Source organism: Lepidochelys kempii, chromosome 1 (assembly GCF_965140265.1).
Source record: "Lepidochelys kempii isolate rLepKem1 chromosome 1, rLepKem1.hap2, whole genome shotgun sequence".
Lineage (NCBI taxonomy): Eukaryota > Metazoa > Chordata > Testudines > Cheloniidae > Lepidochelys > Lepidochelys kempii.
In genome coordinates, this window is record NC_133256.1 from 9,776,583 (window position 1) to 9,797,230 (window position 20,648).

Consider the following 20,648-nt stretch of genomic DNA (forward strand, 5'->3'; position numbering starts at 1 on the left):
TCTTGCCTCTGCAGTCTTTGGACTGAGATTTCCCTTGAACTTTTCAAAAACCCTGATATGTTCAGGGTTCTGTATATCAGCTTCCCTCCCTCCCCCATGCAGAAACTGGCACAGCACAGATACTAACAAGCTCAGGATAGTTCAAGCCAGCACAAATTTCAGGCACAGGATTTCTGACTGGCTAGTTAACACGCTTATCTGATGCTCAGTATGTTCTGTTCACACAGCTTTTATCTTTCTCATCCTCTTGACTGCAGTGTGAATTTAGGTGGAATATCCATGTTCTCTCACAAAGGTGGTTTCATTTTTTAAATTGCTTCGGTTAAGGGACAATTGCATTAATCTATTTCAGTGCTGCCAACTCTTGTGATTTTATCATGAGCCTCTATGTTCTGGGTTTTCTTAAAGCCCCAGCTCCTGGAGTCATGGGATTGTGAGAATCTCAGCTTCCAAGCAAGTAACAGTTTTAAAAAGAAAAGAAGTACTTGTGGCACCTTAGAGACTAACAAATTTATTGGAGCATAAGGTTTCGTGAGCTACAGCTCACTTCATCGGATGCATTCAGTGGAAAATACAGTGGGGAGATTTATATACATAGAGAACATGAAACAATGGGTGTTACGATACACACTGTAACGAGAGTGATCCAGTAAGGTGAGCTATTACCAGCAGCAGAGCAGGGGGGGGAAAACCTTTTGTAGTAATAATCAAGGTGGGCCATTTCCAACAGTTCACAAGAACATCTGAGGAACAGTGGGGGGGAAGGGGGGAATAAACATAGGGAAATAGTTTTACTTTGTGTAATGACCCATCCACTTCCAGTCTCTATTCAAGCCTAAGTTAATTGTATCCAGTTTGCAAATTAATTCCAATTCAGCAGTCTCTCACTGGAGTCTGTTTTTGAAGTTTTTTATGTTTTTGTTTTGAAGTTTTTTAAGTTTATGGCTACTTTTAGGTCTGTAATCGAGTGACCAGAGAAATTGAAGTGTTCTCCAACTGGTTTTTGAATGTTATAATTCTTGACATCTGATTTGTGTCCATTTATTCTTTTACGTAGAGACTGTCCAGTTTGACCAATGTACATGGCAGAGGGGCATTGCTGACACATGATGACATAGATCACATTGGTAGATGTGCAGGTGAATGAGCCTTTATGGTGTGGCTGATGTGATTAAGCCCTATGATGGTGTCCCCTGAATAGATATGTGGACACCACATAAAAAGTGAACCCTACAGGTGCAAAAGCCCAGAAGGCAATTTTTTTCTTATAATTTTGGGGGACTGATTCATTTTTGAATGCTTGGGATTGACAGTGCTGCTACTCTATAGTAGTGGGAGAACGTATATTAGGCAATTTCTTGGCCCCTAGCAGAAGTGGTGCAGCTGCTCACTTCCATTTAGGTAATCTCTAAATTAATTTAGATGAATTAATCCGATGAATTAGATCCAATGAAGTGAGTCGTAGCTCACGAAAGCTTATGCTCAAATAAATTGGTTAGTCTCTAAGGTGCCACAAGTACTCCTTTTCTTTTTGCAAATACAGACTAACACGGCTGCTACTCCGAAACCTAAATTAACTGAATTTACCATTAACAATTGTCCTGAGTTCCTCTCCTCCACCTTCATCTCGGATTCCCTCCTTCCCCAAAATGTGACTTGTTAGTTACAAGATTGGTCAATGTTGTTTGCGTAATTTAAATTAACCACTTAGGAGAAATTCTCCTGCTGACATAGCGCTATGCATGCTACCGCTTATACTGGTGAAACTTGTCATTCAGGGAGGTGGTTTTTTTCCCACACTCCTGAGTGACATACGTTTTGCTGACATAAGCAGTAGCCTAGAAATGGCCTAAATTCCCCTCCCTGTCCTTCATGCCACCATTTATCCCTTTTGCTTCCTTCCCCACAGCAATGCCCAGCTCCAGCATCCTTAGGCCACTCCCAGCTTTCAAATCCTTCTTTGCACATAAATGAGCAGTTAACTGCTCATTCTTGGGGCAGAATGATGGGGGCCTATCACTAGCCTGGTCACACTGTTAATATGTTATATCCGGTCTCCTCTCTCCAACAACTGCCTGAGGCTATGTCTACATTGCCAAGTTTTTCTGCCAAAAGTTAGACCACTTTTATTAAATCGCTTTAAAACAAGCTGCCGTTGCATGCCCACACTGTGCTCCTCGTGTCACTGGAGCCAGAGCCATCCTTTGAGTAGGGCGAATCAGGGCAACTGCCCTGGGTCCTGCGCTTTGGGTGGCCCCCGCGCTTTGATAAAATAGAGATTGTCCCGATATTTAGCCCTTTGTCCTGCATCCCAACCGATGTGTGATCAGGACACCATTTGTCCTGATATTCAGGAGAAGAGGCAGGCAGGGAGGTGGCTGGGCAAGCAGGGTGAGGAGGTGAGTGTGGAGGCGAGCGGCAGACAGACAGGTGGGAGGGGGATGAGGCCGCGGGTGGGCAGATGGACTGCGAGTAAAGCGGCGGACAGGTGGCACACCGGGTGGACGGCGGGGAGGTAAGCGGCAGGCAGGCGGGTGGGCAGACAGTAAGAAGGAAAGCGGCATGTGAGGGGGGTGAGGAGGCGAGCGGCCGCCGGGCTGCCAGCGAGGAGGCTGATTTGTCCTAGGCCCCACACCCCCTAGGAACAACCCTGGCTGGAGCGCATCCACGCTAGCAGCTCTTGCAATGACAAAGAAAGCAGTGCACTGTGGTAGCTATCCCACTGTGCAACTGGCTGCAGGGTGCTTTGGGAACAGTTTGCAATTGTTGGGGATTGGTCCTGCTTTGAGCAGGGGGTTGGACTAGATGACCTCCTGAGGTCCCTTCCAACCCTGATATTCTATGATTCTATGAATGCCTCATGGAGCAGGTTTCTCAATCCCATTGTTCCATGGGCATCCTACTAGATTACCATCTGCTTTTCAACTGAAGTATGTGGGGGGAAGAATGTGTGACAGGGAGCGTGTGTATGAAGGTGGAGAGAGAGAGACTGTGTGTTGGGGGAGAGTGAGTGTGTTGGCATGCTGTGTCCTAAGTTCAGACAGCCACCAAAAGCAATCTGTCCTGAGGCAGAGTGAAGAGAGAAACCCCGACATCAGCCCCCAGCTCCCTCTCTGGATCTGCACAGCAGAGTGTCTCTCTCTCTCTCTCTCTCTCACACACACCCCTCCACCCCTGCGTGTTCGTAGTGTGGGAGACAGCAGGAACGTTCCATGTTGAAGATTTGCTCTGTTTCCCAGCACAGAGCAGAATGCCAGCTGCCAGAAGGGAGCTTTGAATGGGAAGAAGCACATGCATGCAAGGTTGCTGGGTTCAAAACAATGAGCAGTGCTGTCACGGCAGGCACTGTTGGACATCTCCCGAGGCCAATGACAGTGATAAAAGAAAGCAAGGTGTTTACACTGGCACTTTGGCAATAAAACATTTGCACAAAAAGTCTTATCACCCTCGTGGTGGTGGTTTTATTACAGCGCTGCTACTGAGGAGTTTCGTTGCAAAAAATGGCTTTGCAGTGTGTACACCTCTGCTGTTTCATCGCCAAAAGCTGCCTTTTAGCGAAAAAAACTTGGCAGTGTAAACCAGGCCTTAGTCTTTGCGGAGTGTGAGCTCTCTAGGGCAGAGAGCTCATCTCGGTCTGTGTTTAGAAAGTCCCTTGCACGGTTGGGTGCTACCACAATCTAAATGATAATACTCTCCTCCAAAGTGTGGCAGGTTTTTCATACTGCACCTACTTCTACAGACTAGGGATTAAACCTACAAAAACTGTTTACGTACGAAAATTGTTCATATGGAGCATATTCACTATGTGGGAAAACAACAGTTGTTTTATATCTTTAAAAGTCATGTGGGAGTTTTACCTGGCACTTATGACATGTTACAATATCCACGATAAGGGAATTCTTTTCACCACCTCATTTAAATATCAGTTAGCCAGCAAGAGACCCCAAATCTGAGATGTGAGTGGGCTGAATTACTCCCAGCTTGTCAACATTTGTACTTTGTGCCAGTGCTACAGGAGAAAGCTGACAGGGAGAGCCCAGAGTATTGCCAATATTTAAACTACAAGAATTACTTGAAATCCCATTTCCTTTTGGAACTTCTCTCTGCTTTTGATTCCCAGCATCACCACTGACTGCTTTCAAACACTTCCATAATAATTATATGGACCATTAACCATTTAGTTATTATACACCACTTTGTGGTACACTGAGAACTTTAGAAAGTTCAGACACCACTGAAACCTTTAGAGCACCAAAGCCACTTGATCATACATGAGGGCAGGTAGCTTTAGAAAAATATCAATTTGCTGAATATCTGATGTTTAGCCAGACATACACAGGCTAGAATTTTCTCCTACTCTGACCCAACCCCGATTTGGCTCAGGATTTTGTGTTTCTGATATTAATTTTAAAAGAGCAATAGTGTTTCTAGCACTGTTAGAAGAATCTTTGGAGGTAGATTTCAGTAACATACTAAACGTAATTAGAATGCCTAGAAACTAATGCTTGCTGCAGATTTATACTGCATTCCTGGGCCTAATCCAGAAAAGTGCTAAGCATTCACAATCCCCCAAGAGAGCGAATATTAGTGGCTGCTGGGCACTTCTCTGGATCAGGCCTTTGTGAGTGAGCTGTAGCTCACGAAAGCTCATGCTCAAATAAATTGGTTAGTCTCTAAGGTGCCACAAGTACTCCTTTTCTTTTTGTATGACCTCCAGTTCAATCACAAAACTTTGGTGCCAAGGAGTACAGGGTATATTTAGAATAAAGACTTCAATGGAACACCTTAAAAGGAAACAAATTTAAAATTACACTAAAGACCATTTAAAGTACTGCTTTGGGAATGAAGCAGTTAACATTTTTTAGTAAATCAGGATTACCCATTTAACATACTCCCACTATACCTTATCTCTAATGTAGTTAAAATCCCAGAACAAAGAAGATTGAAAGTACTCAACGAACAGAGATTAAATCAAAAGCCTTTCTGCTTCAGAAGTAAGCTTTAGCTGGCTCCTCGAGATCATCACAGTAGCATGCCTAACCACAGAAAGTAAACAACCAAAAATAGAGCCTTTACAGAGTAAATACCAACCAGTTTGACTTTCAATAACCCACACAGAAAAAATAATTCACATGATACAGCACTAGGAAAGACTGATTCCCTAGTGCATAAAATGAAACTTTACACTTCCTGCCAAGAACGTTTATTCTGTCAGCCAATCCAAGCTCACTCACACTTTCAGCAGACCCAAAACACAAAGGCAGCATGCAGTTTTCAGGCGTTCGGAGCATGAACGGCTCCGAACTCAACACCACACAGGTCAAAAAGCCAAGTGACTGACTATAATTTCCTTTACAGCAAAACATTTATTAGCAAACAAGGCCACTAGACTTTTTTCCTTCAGAAGTTCCATCATCACTATCACTACTGTAGCTAAACCAAGTGCCAACACTGATTCTGTACTACGGAAGTTTTTATACTGCACTCATTGTCATAGTATCTGAGCACCTTCCAGTAAGCGTGTTAAGCAACATACCTATTTATTGGTCATGTGTTTGTTCGCTCATCCTCTCCGCTGAAGAAAGGCAAAAAGAAGGTGGGGGAAATTAAGGCAGAAGTTGCTGCAGAGCCAAATACAGCCAAGGAGTGGGTCTGTTGGGGCAGCAATTTTTCCAGAGTCCCCCAGAGAATTAGCAGGTGCCATGCAAAACCTGAGATCAAAACTGACTGAGACCATTTTGACCTGCATCACAACAACAGTTTGATCTCTACCTCAGGGCAAAAAAACCAAACATAACCAAAAAACCCAAAAAACAAAAACCACCAATTTTTTGAAAAATGGCTATTTTTTTCCTCCCAGATTATATCTCTGGAAACCCTAGCTCATATGACCCAACTTTGAATCACCAACCCTACTCTGCTCTGCACTCACCTGAGTCATAGCTAATTTCAAAAAGAAAAGGAGTACTAGTGGCACCTTAGAGACTAACCAATTTATTTGAGCATAAGCTTTTGTGAGCTACAGCTTGAAGTGAGCTGTAGCTCACGAAAGCTTATGCTCAAATAAATTGGTTAGTCTCTAAGGTGCCACTAGTACGCCTTTTCTTTTTGAGAATACAGACTAACACGGCTGCTACTCTGAAACCAGCTAATTTCAAGAAAATCAGGGCAAGCATGCAGATTTTAGAGCAGTCAGAAGTGTCCTTTAAACAGGAAGTGAGGATGGGAAGGACTCCTTTACACATCCACTGACAGCACAGGAGGGTCTGAAAAGGTGTGAAGTGGCCTATTCATTTCAATGTGATGTTTTCAGCATGCAAACACCCCATGAAGATTAACATAATCTAAAACAGGTTTCAAAGTAGCAGCCGTGTTAGTCTGTATCCGCAAAAAGAAAAGGAGGACTTGTGGCACCATAGAGACTAAAATTTATTTGCGCATAAACTTCATGAGCTACAGCTCACTTCATCGGATGCATGTAGTGGAAAATACAGCGGGGAGATTTTATATACACAGAGAACATGAAACAATGGGTGTTACCATACAGACTGTAACAAGAGTGATCAGGTAAGGTGAGCTATTACCAGCAGGTGAGCCGGGGGTGGGAGGGAACAGAGGGAATAAACATGGGGAAATAGTTTTACTGTGTGTAATGACCCCCAAAATCATAAGAAAAAAATTGCCTTCTGGGCTTTTGCACCTGTACGGTTCACTTTTTATGTGGTGTCCACATATCTATTCAGGGGACACCATCAGTTGGCAACGGGCTTTGTTGCAAGGATAGGTTCCTGGCCTGACAGACAGCCCCCCAACCTGAAGCAAGTACTCACCAGCAACCACACACCACACAACAAAAACACTAACCCAGGAACCTATCCTTGCAACAAAGCCCGTTGCCAATTGTGTCCACATATCTATTCAGGGGACACCATCATAGGGCCTAATCACCTCAGCCACACTATCAGAGACTCGTTCACCTGCACATCTACCAATGTGATATGTGCCAGCAATGCCCCTCTGCCATGTACATTGGCCAGACTGGATAGTCTCTACGTAAAAGAATAAATGGACACAAATCAGACATCAAGAATTATCACATTCAAAAACCAGTCGGAGAACACTTCACACACTGGTTACTCGATTACAGACCTAAAAGTGGCAATTCTTCAACAAAAAGACTTCAAAAACAGACTCCAATAAGAGACTGCTGAATTGAAATTAATTTGCAAACTGGATACAATTAACTTTGGCTTGAATAAAGATTGGGAGTGGATGGGTCATTACACAAAGTAAAACTATTTCCCCATGTAAAAAGAAAAGGAGTACTTGTGGCACCTTAGAGACTAACCAATTTATTAGAGCATAAGCTTTCGTGAGCTACAGCTCACTTCATCAGATGCATGAAGTATGCATGTTCTCAGCACCCCATCCAAAGGGGCAGGACTTTTCCAGATGCTGGCTCAAATTGAGGGGCAGAGAGAGAGAGACTCAATGTTACGGAGCCACAGGTCTAGTGCTCTTGCACAGCTCTGTAACAGTCCCTGGGAGGAGCCCTTTAGAGTATTAACCCCCTAGGGTCACATTCTCTCACTGGAGTAAACCCTGTAGCTTCACTGCCTCCTGAGTCCAAACTTCAGAGCCTTCAGCACCCATTTCACTCAGTGAGCCCACTCGAATTGGCCACCTGGGGGAGACTTGCATACCCAAAGGAAGCAATGTACCCCCAACCTCAGTGACTCAGACAGCATTGGAAAAGAAGGGTGTATTAGATGTCTGGAACAGCATAGAAACGTCTTAGTTAGCACTGAGAATAGAACAAAAATTACAGCATAGTCCACCTGGGTCAGTCCTGCCCCTCCTCTTTGTCCCCAGTCCAGAAGCGTGTTTCCTACTTCCAACAGCCCACACTATACTACCCTAAGGGTCTCTCCTCTATTGTTTGTTTCTCTTCCTGGTCTGAACAAGATCACCTGGCTATCTACCTAAGCTCTCAGTCCCCTAGCTGGACAAAAACAGCTGGCTTCCTGCAGGGGGTGGGGGCAGTCCAAGGTCATTAGTTGCCAGGCACCATGCCCAGACAGAGTGGCCATATTCTGCTGAGACTTTAGCAGAGCAAAACAACCCTTCCCACCACCTATTTCAACATGCAGCACATAGGGGAAACTGAGGTATGCACAGTAATCATACAAAATATTAAGAAACATTCCCACTTCATCACATTCAGACCCTCTCAAAAGGGCAAGCACCCTCCCCCCCCACCAGATTGCCACTCACATAGGTGGGGGGGGAAGAGGATAGAAACCCTGAAAATAGAGAATATAGAAAATTCCTTCTCAGTATTTACATCTTTCAAATACTTGCAAACAAGAGCATTTTGTTTGCTCATGTAATGTCAGATAAGTCCCCTGAAGTTAACACAAAAAGCTTTAACTCACTGGCAAAATTCCACTTTAGGTAATTACATCCGGCCTACCGAAGATGCCTTGGGTGGGTTTAGCTGGATGAGTAGTTTTACACTTCTTGTCCTTTTGGTATTGCTGTGTACTGTTGAACAGCTGCCACATTCCACCCATGAGGCTGGATTTCAGTGATGGGTGACAATTCCTATATGTAGCTTCAAGTAAGTTTAAATGTGTTGTGAATTTTGAAGATGAAAGGCACAATTTTAAGTGATCAAGATGATTACTATGAAATCATTATCAAGAAGTCTGCCTGTATAATACTACCCAAGTTACCTGTGTTGACTGGATCACTGTAAGGTCATTAATGTAGCAAAAGCCTGCCCCCATGGCAGAACGAAGTCCAGCAGTCCCGAAGGTCAGCCTGCAACAGAGACGATCCCGCAGCTCTTTATTCATCCCATTCCGTACCAGGTTTTCAATCTGCTCTTTTGTTTTAGGGTTCTGCAAAAGAAAAACAAAGGTTCTGTTCCCATTGCTCAAGGAGAATCTGATGGAACAATTACTGCTGCAGTGCAGTTAGTGAGAGAATTATTTTAACACAAATTCACAGGATAGGAAGAAGTGGTCTCCGAATCCACAACCCAAGCTCTTTTATAATACAAGTTCTATGTTGGTGTAAGAAAGGATCATTCTTTGCTCTAACCTGTGTCATTTCTAGCATGATCTCTCCTCAAACATATTTAATTATGCATAGGCTTGGAAACAGCAGATTTTTATTGGTAAATGTCAATTTCACCATACACACATAAATCAAACACAAACATTCCCATCTATAATCATCAAAGTTTACATATAGGCAAAGAAAGAAAAGTGCTGTTTGAGAACTTGCTAGAATTTGAGTTAAGGCTCAAATTTACTTTGTATATTTTGACAAGTGATGTTGACTGTGTTTTAGCGGTTACAAAGCTTTAACTTTCTAAATCTCAACATCTACTGTGATTAAATAATTATTCTCTGACCTTCCTATTGTCTGAAATACCCCATAATTTCCTGCAACTGTGAAAAGTTAAATAGATAAAAGTCAGCAAAATCCTTAAAAACAAACATTTTTTATATTATCCATCAAACTGATCGAGTCAAATTCTGCCAAGCCTAATTATGTATGACTCAATAATTAAAGAAGTGCATTGTACTCCAGAAGATGTTCCTTTCCAAAGTTAAGGCCCAGAACCAGATATCTTGGAGTAGTTTACATTGCAAAGAGTCGTAACAAAATTGCTTGTCAGCTGCACTAGGAATTGGGGATTTTAAAAGGCTTATGGGTAAATTTCAAAGGCACCGTTAGTCAGTGGGAGTTGGGCTCCACGGGTGCCTTTCAAAAATCTACCCCCTACAGTATTACGTAATCTTATTTGTTTCTAGCAGCTCATGCAGAACCATTCCCTAGTGCTTTGTCCAGTTTAGCTTTAAGTTACTCAAACAGATGATATGCTGTTGTTGTAGCAGTGTTCGTCCCAGGATATTAGAGACACAAGGTGGGTGAGATATTGTTTACTGGACCAACTTCTGTTGGTGAGAGAGACAAGCAGAGGAGTCAAGCAACGATTAAGTTGGTGTCACAGTCAGGACGTGTGAGGGATATTCAAGTTACATTCAGCCTCAGAAATGTGTTTGGATTTGTGAGCACCCACAGTAGTAAAAAAAAAGGTTAGGGCAAGATTTGTTTTCATTTAGGAGAATGTAAATATGAATGCACAAGCAGCTTCAGTGTCTCTAAGCAGGGACAAAAATATTACTGTGGTGTACCAATAATTTAATCAGAACTGTAAAAAATATTTTAAAATATAAAACCCAGCATTCATGCCATGTGAAGACTGCATAGATAATGATAAAGTCTGGCAATGCAAAGCAGAAACTGCAGTTCCAACAGCAACTTTTATTGCTTGATGTGAAGCAAGGCCGAATTATATAAATTAGAGGTTTATCCAGAAGAATACAAGAGCGTACACGGTATTTGCACTACATGGTACATATGAACCATTTTCTATTCCTCTTTGGGGTACAGTATTACTACTTATTACAAAAGGCATATCTTGATGTCTTCTGCTGCACAACTGCTGATTAACATTGAAGTTGGAACCTTTTTATTTCTAACTGTGCAACCTCAGCATGTTTTCTGCACTGAATTTCCTAGTGTTTTCTGGGGGAAGCTGGAAGCGTGGAGGCTGGTTTTAGAAAACATTTCTCCTTGTGGAACTTACAGGCTCATTACTCCATAGCTATTCTATTTGCAAGCCTTACAAATTCTGCCTTCACCACTGCTGAATTCCACAAACCAATACATGTGCACTTCCGTATTTGTATTGCACTTGTATACATAGCCATATTCAAGTGTGCATGTGTAAACTTTAGTTTTCTACTGCACATATTCAACAAACAATTTTGAATGATTAAATCAAAACAGATTTTGTTCAACCTAAGCGATGGAAGTCATCCTCGGTAAGCACAAGGTCCATATCAACTTTTACGCTTCAGAGCTCAGCTGTTTCTTTTTACAACTGGGAATGGGGAGGAATGCTTCACTCTCACCCAACAGTCAGACTGTCAAATACAATTTGACTTTGGATAGAGACCAGTATGGGAAGTTTACAAGAATGCTGCCAATTTAAATGCTCTAAAACAGACTTAAACAACATGCTCTGATTTTGTCTCCAGTTCCTTTTATAGGGTATTTCTTCTCCACTGTTTACATTTATGCAAATCTTTTCTGCAAGGGAGAAGTTTTGCAGAGGAACGATGAAACTGACTAGACACAAAATAAAAAAGATTCAGAATTTTTTTGCTAGCTTTTAAACCACAGTACTTCTAGATGTCACTATAGTCGGTACAACATTCAGACAAATGATCTTTCAAATCATGTCCCTTTAAGCCTACAATGAGAAAATTCTATGTAAAAAAAGGTTTCAGAGTAACAGCCGTGTTAGTCTGTATTCGCAAAAAGAAAAGGAGTACTTGTGGCACCTTAGAGACTAACCAATTTATTTGAGCATAAGCTTTCGTGAGCTACAGCTCACTTCATCGGATGCATACTGTGGAATGCACAATATGCATCCGATGAAGTGAGCTGTAGCTCACGAAAGCTTATGCTCAAATAAATTGGTTAGTCTCTAAGATGCCACAAGTCCTCCTTTTCTTTATGTAAAAAAAGATGCGATTGAAACTAGTATGTAACCTTAGAGTCCAGTCACACACTTATGCACATGAGTAACTTTTCCAAAGAGTAGTCCCACCAAACTTCAAGTGTTTGCAGAATTGGGCCCATAGCCATTATTTGTATTATAGTAGCATCCAGAGGCCCCAATAAGAATCAGGGTGCTATCTGAACATATAGAAAAAGGTGGTTCCCACAATGAGGAGCTTATAAACTAGCTTAAGAAAAGATGCAACAAGTCGGCCTAAAAGAAGGAATGAACTGGATAACAATGACAGGGGTATATGGTCACAGACTAACCATATGCACAATTTAATAGCTCCAAATCATTGTGCTGAAGTATTGTCTTTTTTTTTTTTAATTCAGAGATCGAAAAAATAAATACAATAATTAGCAATCCTCACTGGCCATGAATCCAGTGAACTATAATAGATACACACAGTACCCAGACAATAGCTTAATATTTTTTAAATATCAGGTCAGAAAATCCAGGTCAGAATTAGAGATTGTATGCAAATATCTGCCATTTATAATACAAGAGACACAAGGTCTGAGAGCTCTGTGTAAGATCAAAACTTCTCACAGAAGTTGGTCCGATTACCTCATGCACCTCTAGGATCGGCACTGACACTTAACCAGAAGAATGGCTCAGATGTCCTTGTATGTAACCATCATATGTAACTGAAGACAGTATCAAACTCTCTCTCATGGTCAAGAGCCTCCAATCCATTATCCAACCTATTATTTGGAAAAATCCCATTTGATTGAGGCTGAACTGACTCATCATTATGCCTGCCAACAAGTGGTCCATTATTTCAAAGATTCATGTTGATGTTCAATAGGGCTATTGAACTATAATTGACATGCCTCATTGAATATACATGCTGAGAGGATATTTCCTTCAAAATACTTTCCTTCCATGACAGAAAAATCCAGTTAGATCTAAATAATTTAACTGGTCTTAGATATGTTCCCTACCTGATCCCTCAAACCCAGTGCAAATCTACCCCAGTAAAGCTGAAACTGCTTTTATTTGGTCAAGGTCCCCACTGCTGTTTTTAAACTTCTGGCAGTAACTGTTTCTGCCTCTGCTATTTTGATTTTTAATTGCCATTCAAATAATCCTGTCTAGTTTGTTGCTTCTTTATTATGGAATTAGATTAGACCCAAATCCTGGAGTGACTGGGGATATGAGTGAAATTAAATGAAGCGCATTTTACCAAGGACTCTTTGGTATGTCTACAGCTGCCGGGAGCGAATCTCGACAGACTCACACTTGCAGGGCTTAGGCTAGCGTGCTACAAGCCGTGTAGGCACTGCTTTGACATTTGGACTCCCTAGGTGCCACAGACCAAACCTGAACATCCACACGGCTATTTTTAAGCGTGCTAATGTAAGCCCCACTAAAACAAGTCTGTCAACGCGGGCTACAAGACTTGGCCCCAGCAGCTGTGTAGACACACCCTCAGAGGTCTATGTCAACTAGAAAGGCTTGCAATAAAATTAATGGCAAATCAGACTAAAAGCTGATTTTTTTAATGGCCTAATCTTTAAGAGGCCAAGTATCCATGAGTTGTATGTGGATGGCGAGTCAGTGTGTGACTCTCTCTGCTAGCATACTTCTACAGATATCACCAGAATGCAGAAACAACTGACCTATAAACAAACAGTAGTTGGATGAAGTCAGCTGCCGAGCATGTTTTGCAACTAACTATTTTAAATGTAAGTTTGATTCAGTTGGGGTTGGTCCTGCTTTGAGCAGGGGGTTGGTCTAGCTGACCTCCTGAGGTCGCTTCCATCCTAATCTTCTAAGAGTCTAGGATTACAAGTAAAGGAGTACTTGTGGCACCTTAGAGACTAACCAATTTATTTGAGCATAAGCTTTCGTGAGCTACAGCTCACTTCATCGGATGCATACTGTGGAAAGTGTAGATGATCTTTTTATATACACACAAAGCATGAAAAAATACCTCCTCCCATCCCACTCTCCTGCTGCTAATAGCTTATCTAAAGTGATCACTCTCCTCACAATGTGTATGATAATCAAGTTGGGCCATTTCCAGCACAAATCCAGGGTTTAACAAGAATGTCGGGGGGGGGGGGGGGGGAGTTAGGAAAAAACAAGGGGAAATAGGTTACCTTGCATAATGACTTAGCCACTCCCAGTCTCTATTCAAGCCTAAGTTAATTGTATCAAATTTGCAAATGAATTCCAATTCAACAGTTTCTCGCTGGAGTCTGGATTTGAAGTTTTTTTGTTGTAATATCACAACTTTCATGTCTGTAATCGCGTGACCAGAGAGATTGAAGTGTTCTCCAACTGGTTTATGAATGTTATAATTCTTGACATCTGATTTGTGTCCATTTATTCTTTTACAAGTGAATTTGATGACACAGAAGTAGGTTTGTTGCCTTGTTACTATGGCAAGTCAGCAACAAAAGCCTCTTTCTTAAAGAGGCATTAATTTGGATTTATCAAAAGCATCATTTAAGTACTATACCTAACCTGCAGTTGTACCCTCACAGGCAGGCCTTTTTACCCACATGGAGCCCTACTAGTTCAATGGACTCTAAAAGTGATCTGATAGCAGATCTATTTGTTAGCTTTAGCCAATATAATTGTTACTCAAGAAGCTTTCTGCTTTGTGCACATTAGAGCAAGGCAACAGTAATGAAAGACAAATTACAGGATGACGGAACTTAATAGCAGCGGAAGTTTGAAGAAATCTGCTACATTCTCAAGTAGACCACGCAACCTGCCTAAATAGCTTCATAGCAACTTTGCTATTTGTGGTTCTGGATACCCAGTTAAAGAGCAACCTCTTGTTTCATTCTCCAGAATGAGGAAGCTCCCGACTTTCACTGAGATAATCCACAAAGTCTCAGAGACCAACTGTCACTTACGACACAATTAGGTCTGACTCAAGTTATGTTTGTTTGTTTTGTCTTCAAGCCAAGGTTTAAGACAAACAAGTTATGGTTGTGCAACATTATGGCTGTGGTAGAACTGAAGTTAGGAAAGTCAAAGTCATAGTTCCAATGTCAACAATAAAGCAACTGCACTTCACACAAGTCAGGTATGAATAGGTAAGCTATACAAAGCAATGCTACCAAGATTACCCAAAATGCTGCTTTCTGAAATAGGTATCACAGGGCATGGCCCTATAACATTGACCATTCCCTCTATTACCCAAAAATTAGATTCACTGTCCTGCACTGTAATCAAACAATGGATGTTATATACATGTATGCAAGGGGACTAAATTGTTGATGCTGTGGGATAAGATCCCAACCATAACACTGAACATGAAAAAATTCTACAAGTAATTATATTGAGCTTAGCTGCCTTTAAGCATTTGATACACAGCATGTTTACTACAGAGCACCCATTCACCGTGACTCACACAGACAGCAACATCTTTCTCAAAAACTGATGTTCTGCCTGGAGCAGCTGTTCAGACTAAGCACTCTGACAACAAGAAGTAGGGTGGTATTAATTAACTGGAGACTTCCATTTTTATTAGTTGTCAACCAAGAGTACAACTTTGTTAACACTTGGTACAATTTTTAATAGGCATTTAGCAAAGTGAATTTTCAAGTTAAGACTGCATTTTCCCCCTACCTCCATTATAAATTGAAAACAATTCAGAAAGATGTTAAAGGTCAGAAACATTAAATACAAATTAAAGTGGATGCAGTGACCTGGGTACATTATACTTTAAACCAACTACAGGGAGGAGCCAGCCAGAGACTCTAGCTAGTAAAAGCAACAAAAGAAGGGACACACAGACGCTGATATCATCAGAATTTTCTAGTTTTGACTGGACCTTCTCCACTCCGTGCTAACTTGCTATTTGTTCCAATGCTTCCCCCATCCCCGCAGTTTTCATCTCAGCCTTACACCGGCCCTTCTTGGCCTTCATTTCTCCCCTGCCACACACATACACCATTTGTTCTTGAAAGTTATTCTGTGCACAAGATAAATATGGATGGCCCCATTTTCAGAGCTGCTACAACTGACTTCAATGGGAGCTGCAGGTTCTTGGAACACCTTTAAACTTACGCCAAGAAGCTACTGCCTTGGTGAACCTTGATGTAAAATTTGGGCCCCTTTAACAGACTTTTCAAGAATGTCAATAAGGCATTCTGAATAGACTTCAGCCGAAAAATTAACTGCTCTATTTCCTTGACATTCCCTAAGACTTTCTTAAAGACTTCTCCCCATCTCCTGAGGTTTGGCAGCAAAGATACTGAAGAAATACCATGATTGGTGAATAGGGAAAATTCTTTGGGGTTGCCTCTCTCTCCAAGAGAAGAGTTTAAACCTCTCCCCACAAGGTCATATGCTCTACAAGATCATCAGGAACTCGTCCTGGCTGATTTCCTCTAGGTCACTATGATATAGCAGTATGAACAGTGCTTAAGTACACATCCTCTGGAATTCTTAATTAGGATCAGTGTGCTTACAGTACATTTGGTTACATTTGCTTACACTTGGTATAGTCAAAATACATGTATGAAAGGGGGTGAGGATTGGACAGTTTCAGCTTTGTTATCTATAACAGACAAACTAAGAGAAGACAGTCACATTCATCCCCATCATGCTATCTTGGACAGACTGCAGATAAAGTATAACAAACACAAAGTGAAGGAAACAGGTGAACAAAATGGGTTAAAAGGGAAAAAATAGCCGGGAGCCATGGTCAAAACAGAAGAGCTGAATGAACACTACTAGAAGGGCAGTTCCAGGGTTGTGAAAGGGTGGAAGTCAGACTGGAAGTGATTCAAGTACAGTAGGTTATTTTGGGAGAAGTGGCTGGATAAAAATAACTGATGTGCTTCAGCGCCCACCTATACTGAAGGTTCTACAGAGAGTAGGAGGAGACGCAATACGTGCATCTATTTCTGATTTTTGGACAACAGGGTTAAATTCATGCCAGTTGTAAGTACACTGAAATCCGTAGTGCTGATCCAAGGATGAATTCACACCAAGGAGCTTCTGGGCTTACCCCTGAATTCCATGAATAATGTTATACCTGTATTGGATTTCACTTGCCAGCACTAGTCTCATCCTCTTTACCACCATCTTTCAGGATATCAGATAAATCACCTGTATGAGAGACCAGAGAGTGCTGAACTGTCAGGGCTCAGCCCTGCAGGGTGTAACGTATACAAAGACCAGCTTCTAGTGGAGACAAGTTTAATACAGAGCCCATGGCTAGAGAGAGGTTCCATTTTGTCTCACTTAGTATGCCTGAGGTCAACACACCACAATGAATCTCAGTATAAAATGTCAGCTAAACAGTCAGTGAGTCTAGACACCATGTGTGATGCCTTAATAATTGCTGATGTTTAACTCTAGACATCAGTTGGCAGACAAGACCTGGCATAACTCAAACACTGGTTTTAACTGACCTCTGGTTAGTGCTCACCCAAGCTGTACTATTGCAAAGTCTGCACATGTGTGACGTTTCCCTGGTGTTATCCGGACCGGTGATCTGCTAGGTCCCTCCAATCTTTGACTCTAGGAGCCAGCATTACACAGCTCTGCTGTGAGACCCCCCACTCCTGGGCTGTTCACGCACAGACTCCGGCATGTAAGCTGCTCCTTGGATTGTGTAACTGAATAACACTAGCCAGTATCTCCGGTCCCAAACAACCCTAGAAACCTCCATCTTGCAGTGTCTGGTTATGCCCGCTGGACACTGCAAGCTTAAATGAGTTCGTCAAGTTAACAAAGAAATTGATATGCACCAGGCTTCTTATCCCAAGGGGAGCCTATGACACGCTTCAAACCAAATGCACTGCTTCAGGTAGAACAAACAAATGAATTTATTAACTATAAAGATCAAATATAAGTGATTATAAGTCAAAACCTAAGTCAGATTTGGTCAAATGAAATAAAAGCAAAACGCATTCTAAGCTGATCTTAACACTTTCAGTGTCCTTACAAACTTAGGTTTCAGAGTAGCTGCCGTGTTACTCTGTATTCGCAAAAAGAAAAGGAGTACTTGTGGCACCTTAGAGACTAACAAATTTATTTGAGCATAAGCTTTCGTGAGCTACAGCTACTCCTTTTCTTCTTACAAACTTAGATGCGTCTCACCACAGGCTGGCTGGCCGCCCTTAGCCAGGCTCTCCCCTTTGATCAGCGCTTCAGTCGCTTGGTGGTGATGTCTGTAGATGGAAGTGGAAGAGAGACCAAGAGCATGGCAAACGTCTCTCCCTTTTATCATGTTCTTTCTTCCCTCTTGGCTTTGCCCCCTCCCCCCTTCAAAGTCAGATGAGCATTACCTCATCGCAGTCCCAAACTGACCAAAGAAGGAGGGGTGACAGAGTCCAACAGATCCTTTGTTGTTGCCTGGCTTGTCCTTTGTTCCTGTAAGGCTGGGCTGGGTTTGTCCCATACATGCCCTGATGAGGTGTGAACTGCCTCTCTGCTCTTGGAGAGTTTTTGCCTGGGCTTATTTTAAGCCATGAAGACACATTTTCAGCCTCATAACTATATACATGAAATTATAACCTATAACATTACTATAACAACAATTACTATAACATCACTTTAACAACAATGCTCAGTTCATCATGACCTAACATGACAAACTTTGCATTGGATACCACACAATCTTATTATCAGGATGAAAATGGGGGTGCAGGGTGTTCCCTCGAGATACAGAATGTCATAACATGTATTCAAGAATTTGAGATATCTGGGTGTGCATGCAGTGCATAGTACATTTTTAAATGTAAAAAAGAATTTTAATTTCCTGCAATTACATTGACCAGTTTAAATGAAATATAATGGCCCTCCCCTATCCTCCCTTGATTACATTAAACTAGGCAATCTAAGCCCTCTAGTTATTTCACTGATCACTGTTAAGAATTCTTTCCCTCTGGCTGTCTATCCACTGTGGCCCCCACACTGAGATCAGTGGACAAGTACCTTGAAAGGAGAGAGAGCTGAACACTGTTTAAGGCTGAATCTTAATTTGATATGTGGAGGAGTCTCTGCAAGTTTTTGGGTATAGAAAGGGTATGTGATGGGGGGGGGGAGGGAGGGCAGATGCTATGGAAAGCCCTCAACTTGCTCAGAATATCAACAGTAGAACCTCAGAGTTACCGACACCTTGGGAATGGAGGTTGTCTGTAACTCTGAATAAAGCACAGTTCGGGCTCCATATCCAGCAGCCGACACTCCAGGCCACGTTTCAGCGGCAGCTGAGCTGCTCCCTACTCAGTCCCTGCATGAGTTTGCAAGCTTGTCCCCCTATCTGCAGAGGTGTGTGTGAAAGCAATGGGGGGTGGGGGTGAAAGCAATGAAGACCTCAAGACTGCTCCTGCTCTGCTAGCTGGCTCCAGCTGCCTTGGGCTGGCACCCCAGTGTCTTGCTGTAAGTGGCTGCCCCGTGCGCAGGGATGGGAGCGGGGTGGAGACAGGCAGCCCAAATGTGCCTACCTTTAAGATGCAATACAGGTACAGTACTTGCTTTTTTTTTTTTTTTTTAAGCAGGTGGGGTCTCTGCTGCTGCCCGATTATTTACGACTTCACCTGATGTCCGGTTGACCCATCAGTCTGTAACTCTGGTGTTCACATCTTTGAGGTTCTACTGTATTGAAAAGTCCAGTGACACATTCTGTTCAATAAATTGAGGTACTGTATAGAATATGTTGGCAAGATGACCAGAAGTCTACTTCAGGGGGGCCTTCTGCCTGAAATATGGAAGTGTGTTTGCTTGTGGTTTGTTATTTCAGTTATTACAGAAAATAAGCGGGGAGGGGGAATTTTTTTTAAATGCTCCTTCTCCAGCCCTCTGCAAATAACTCTGCAGGTAAGAAGGGACGGTCAAGGCTGTTGGGGGAGCCCCATCCATTCAGAAACTCAGCACAAGGACAGTGTTGAGGCAGATGATCAAAAAGAGGCAAAGGATATGATCCTCAAGCACTCCTCCTCCCCCACATCTTATGCTGGCAGAGGGCGGGATGACATGTACATGCGTATGTATTAAGAGCCCTGTCCCACAAAACTCATATTCAGCAACAGCAGCAAGAGGCAAAATCTGCCATTTCCCTAGGTGGTACTCCCTCTTTTACATCAGCAGGGGACAAAGCTATCTGAAAAAAGTAAAGGCTCAGTTAAAGAAATATGCTGAAGAGAAGGCTGAAGGACAAAATGATCACAGAGCATTCTCACCCAGCATGTCCTTAGATTAATACGATATGGAGAGTCAGGGCAGAAAGAAGGTTGAAAACATTTTTTAAATTAACTGATCAAAATTCTGTGTTTCCTACTGTTGTAAATGTGGATATAGTGACAACACAGGAAGCAGATCTGTGGAGTAAGAAGATGAGACTCTGAAAAGAACACCAGCCCATTTACTTAGGGCAGAATAGCCCCATACACGAGAATAACCTCCATAAGCTATAGGAAACCGCGTTTGTACTTCCGGTTTTCATCTACTCATATGCCATGGCAAGGAGAGGGCAGGACTGTTCTCCCTGAGAGTCTGGAAGGGGGCTCAGTCCTTTAATCTACAGATTGGCAGCAAGGAGGCTCAGTACCTGTGCACTGCCTCCTAGAGCTCACTACAGGAGCCATGCCACCAAAGTGGCCCTTATTATTGCTAAACATCCACTCAGTAGCAGTGCCTCACATCACACTGGGGAACTCCTAGCTTGCTATTACTAATTATATACTGTTTAATAGCTTATAAAGTTATATTTATTATAGCACCATCAATTTGTATGATACTACCTAGAAAAGGTTCTACCCCATGGAGTCTAGCATTTACCCAAACAAAAACTACAGATCATCAGACCCTTAGATTATAAAATACTTAAAGCAGAAAACTGGTCTTCTTACTTTTATGGCACTGTTCAGACTTACTAGTTTATATAGTGTCGTGAGGATCCTTCTATTTTATGAGGCACCTTGCAAAGCTTTTTAGCCCTCAAATACAGAGGAGAACCAGTTTAAGAGATAGAAATGAAAGTTCCTTCCAGGCATCTTGTAAAGAGATCATGGAGTAATGAAGCCTT

General features: G+C 42.2%; 1 protein-coding gene across 4 annotated transcripts in view; it reads right to left on the reverse strand.

The window, feature by feature from the left end:
- PGM2L1 (phosphoglucomutase 2 like 1) overlaps nt 1-20,648 on the reverse strand; it is a 77,730-nt gene that overhangs the window by 39,424 nt on the left and 17,658 nt on the right. For all 4 annotated transcript variants that reach the window (XM_073334025.1, XM_073334005.1, XM_073334015.1 and 1 more), the window contains one exon: nt 8,736-8,903. In XM_073334025.1, coding sequence (XP_073190126.1) covers nt 8,736-8,858 — 123 coding nt within the window. In that variant the 5' untranslated portion in view covers nt 8,859-8,903. The remainder of the gene's footprint in view (nt 1-8,735; nt 8,904-20,648) is intronic.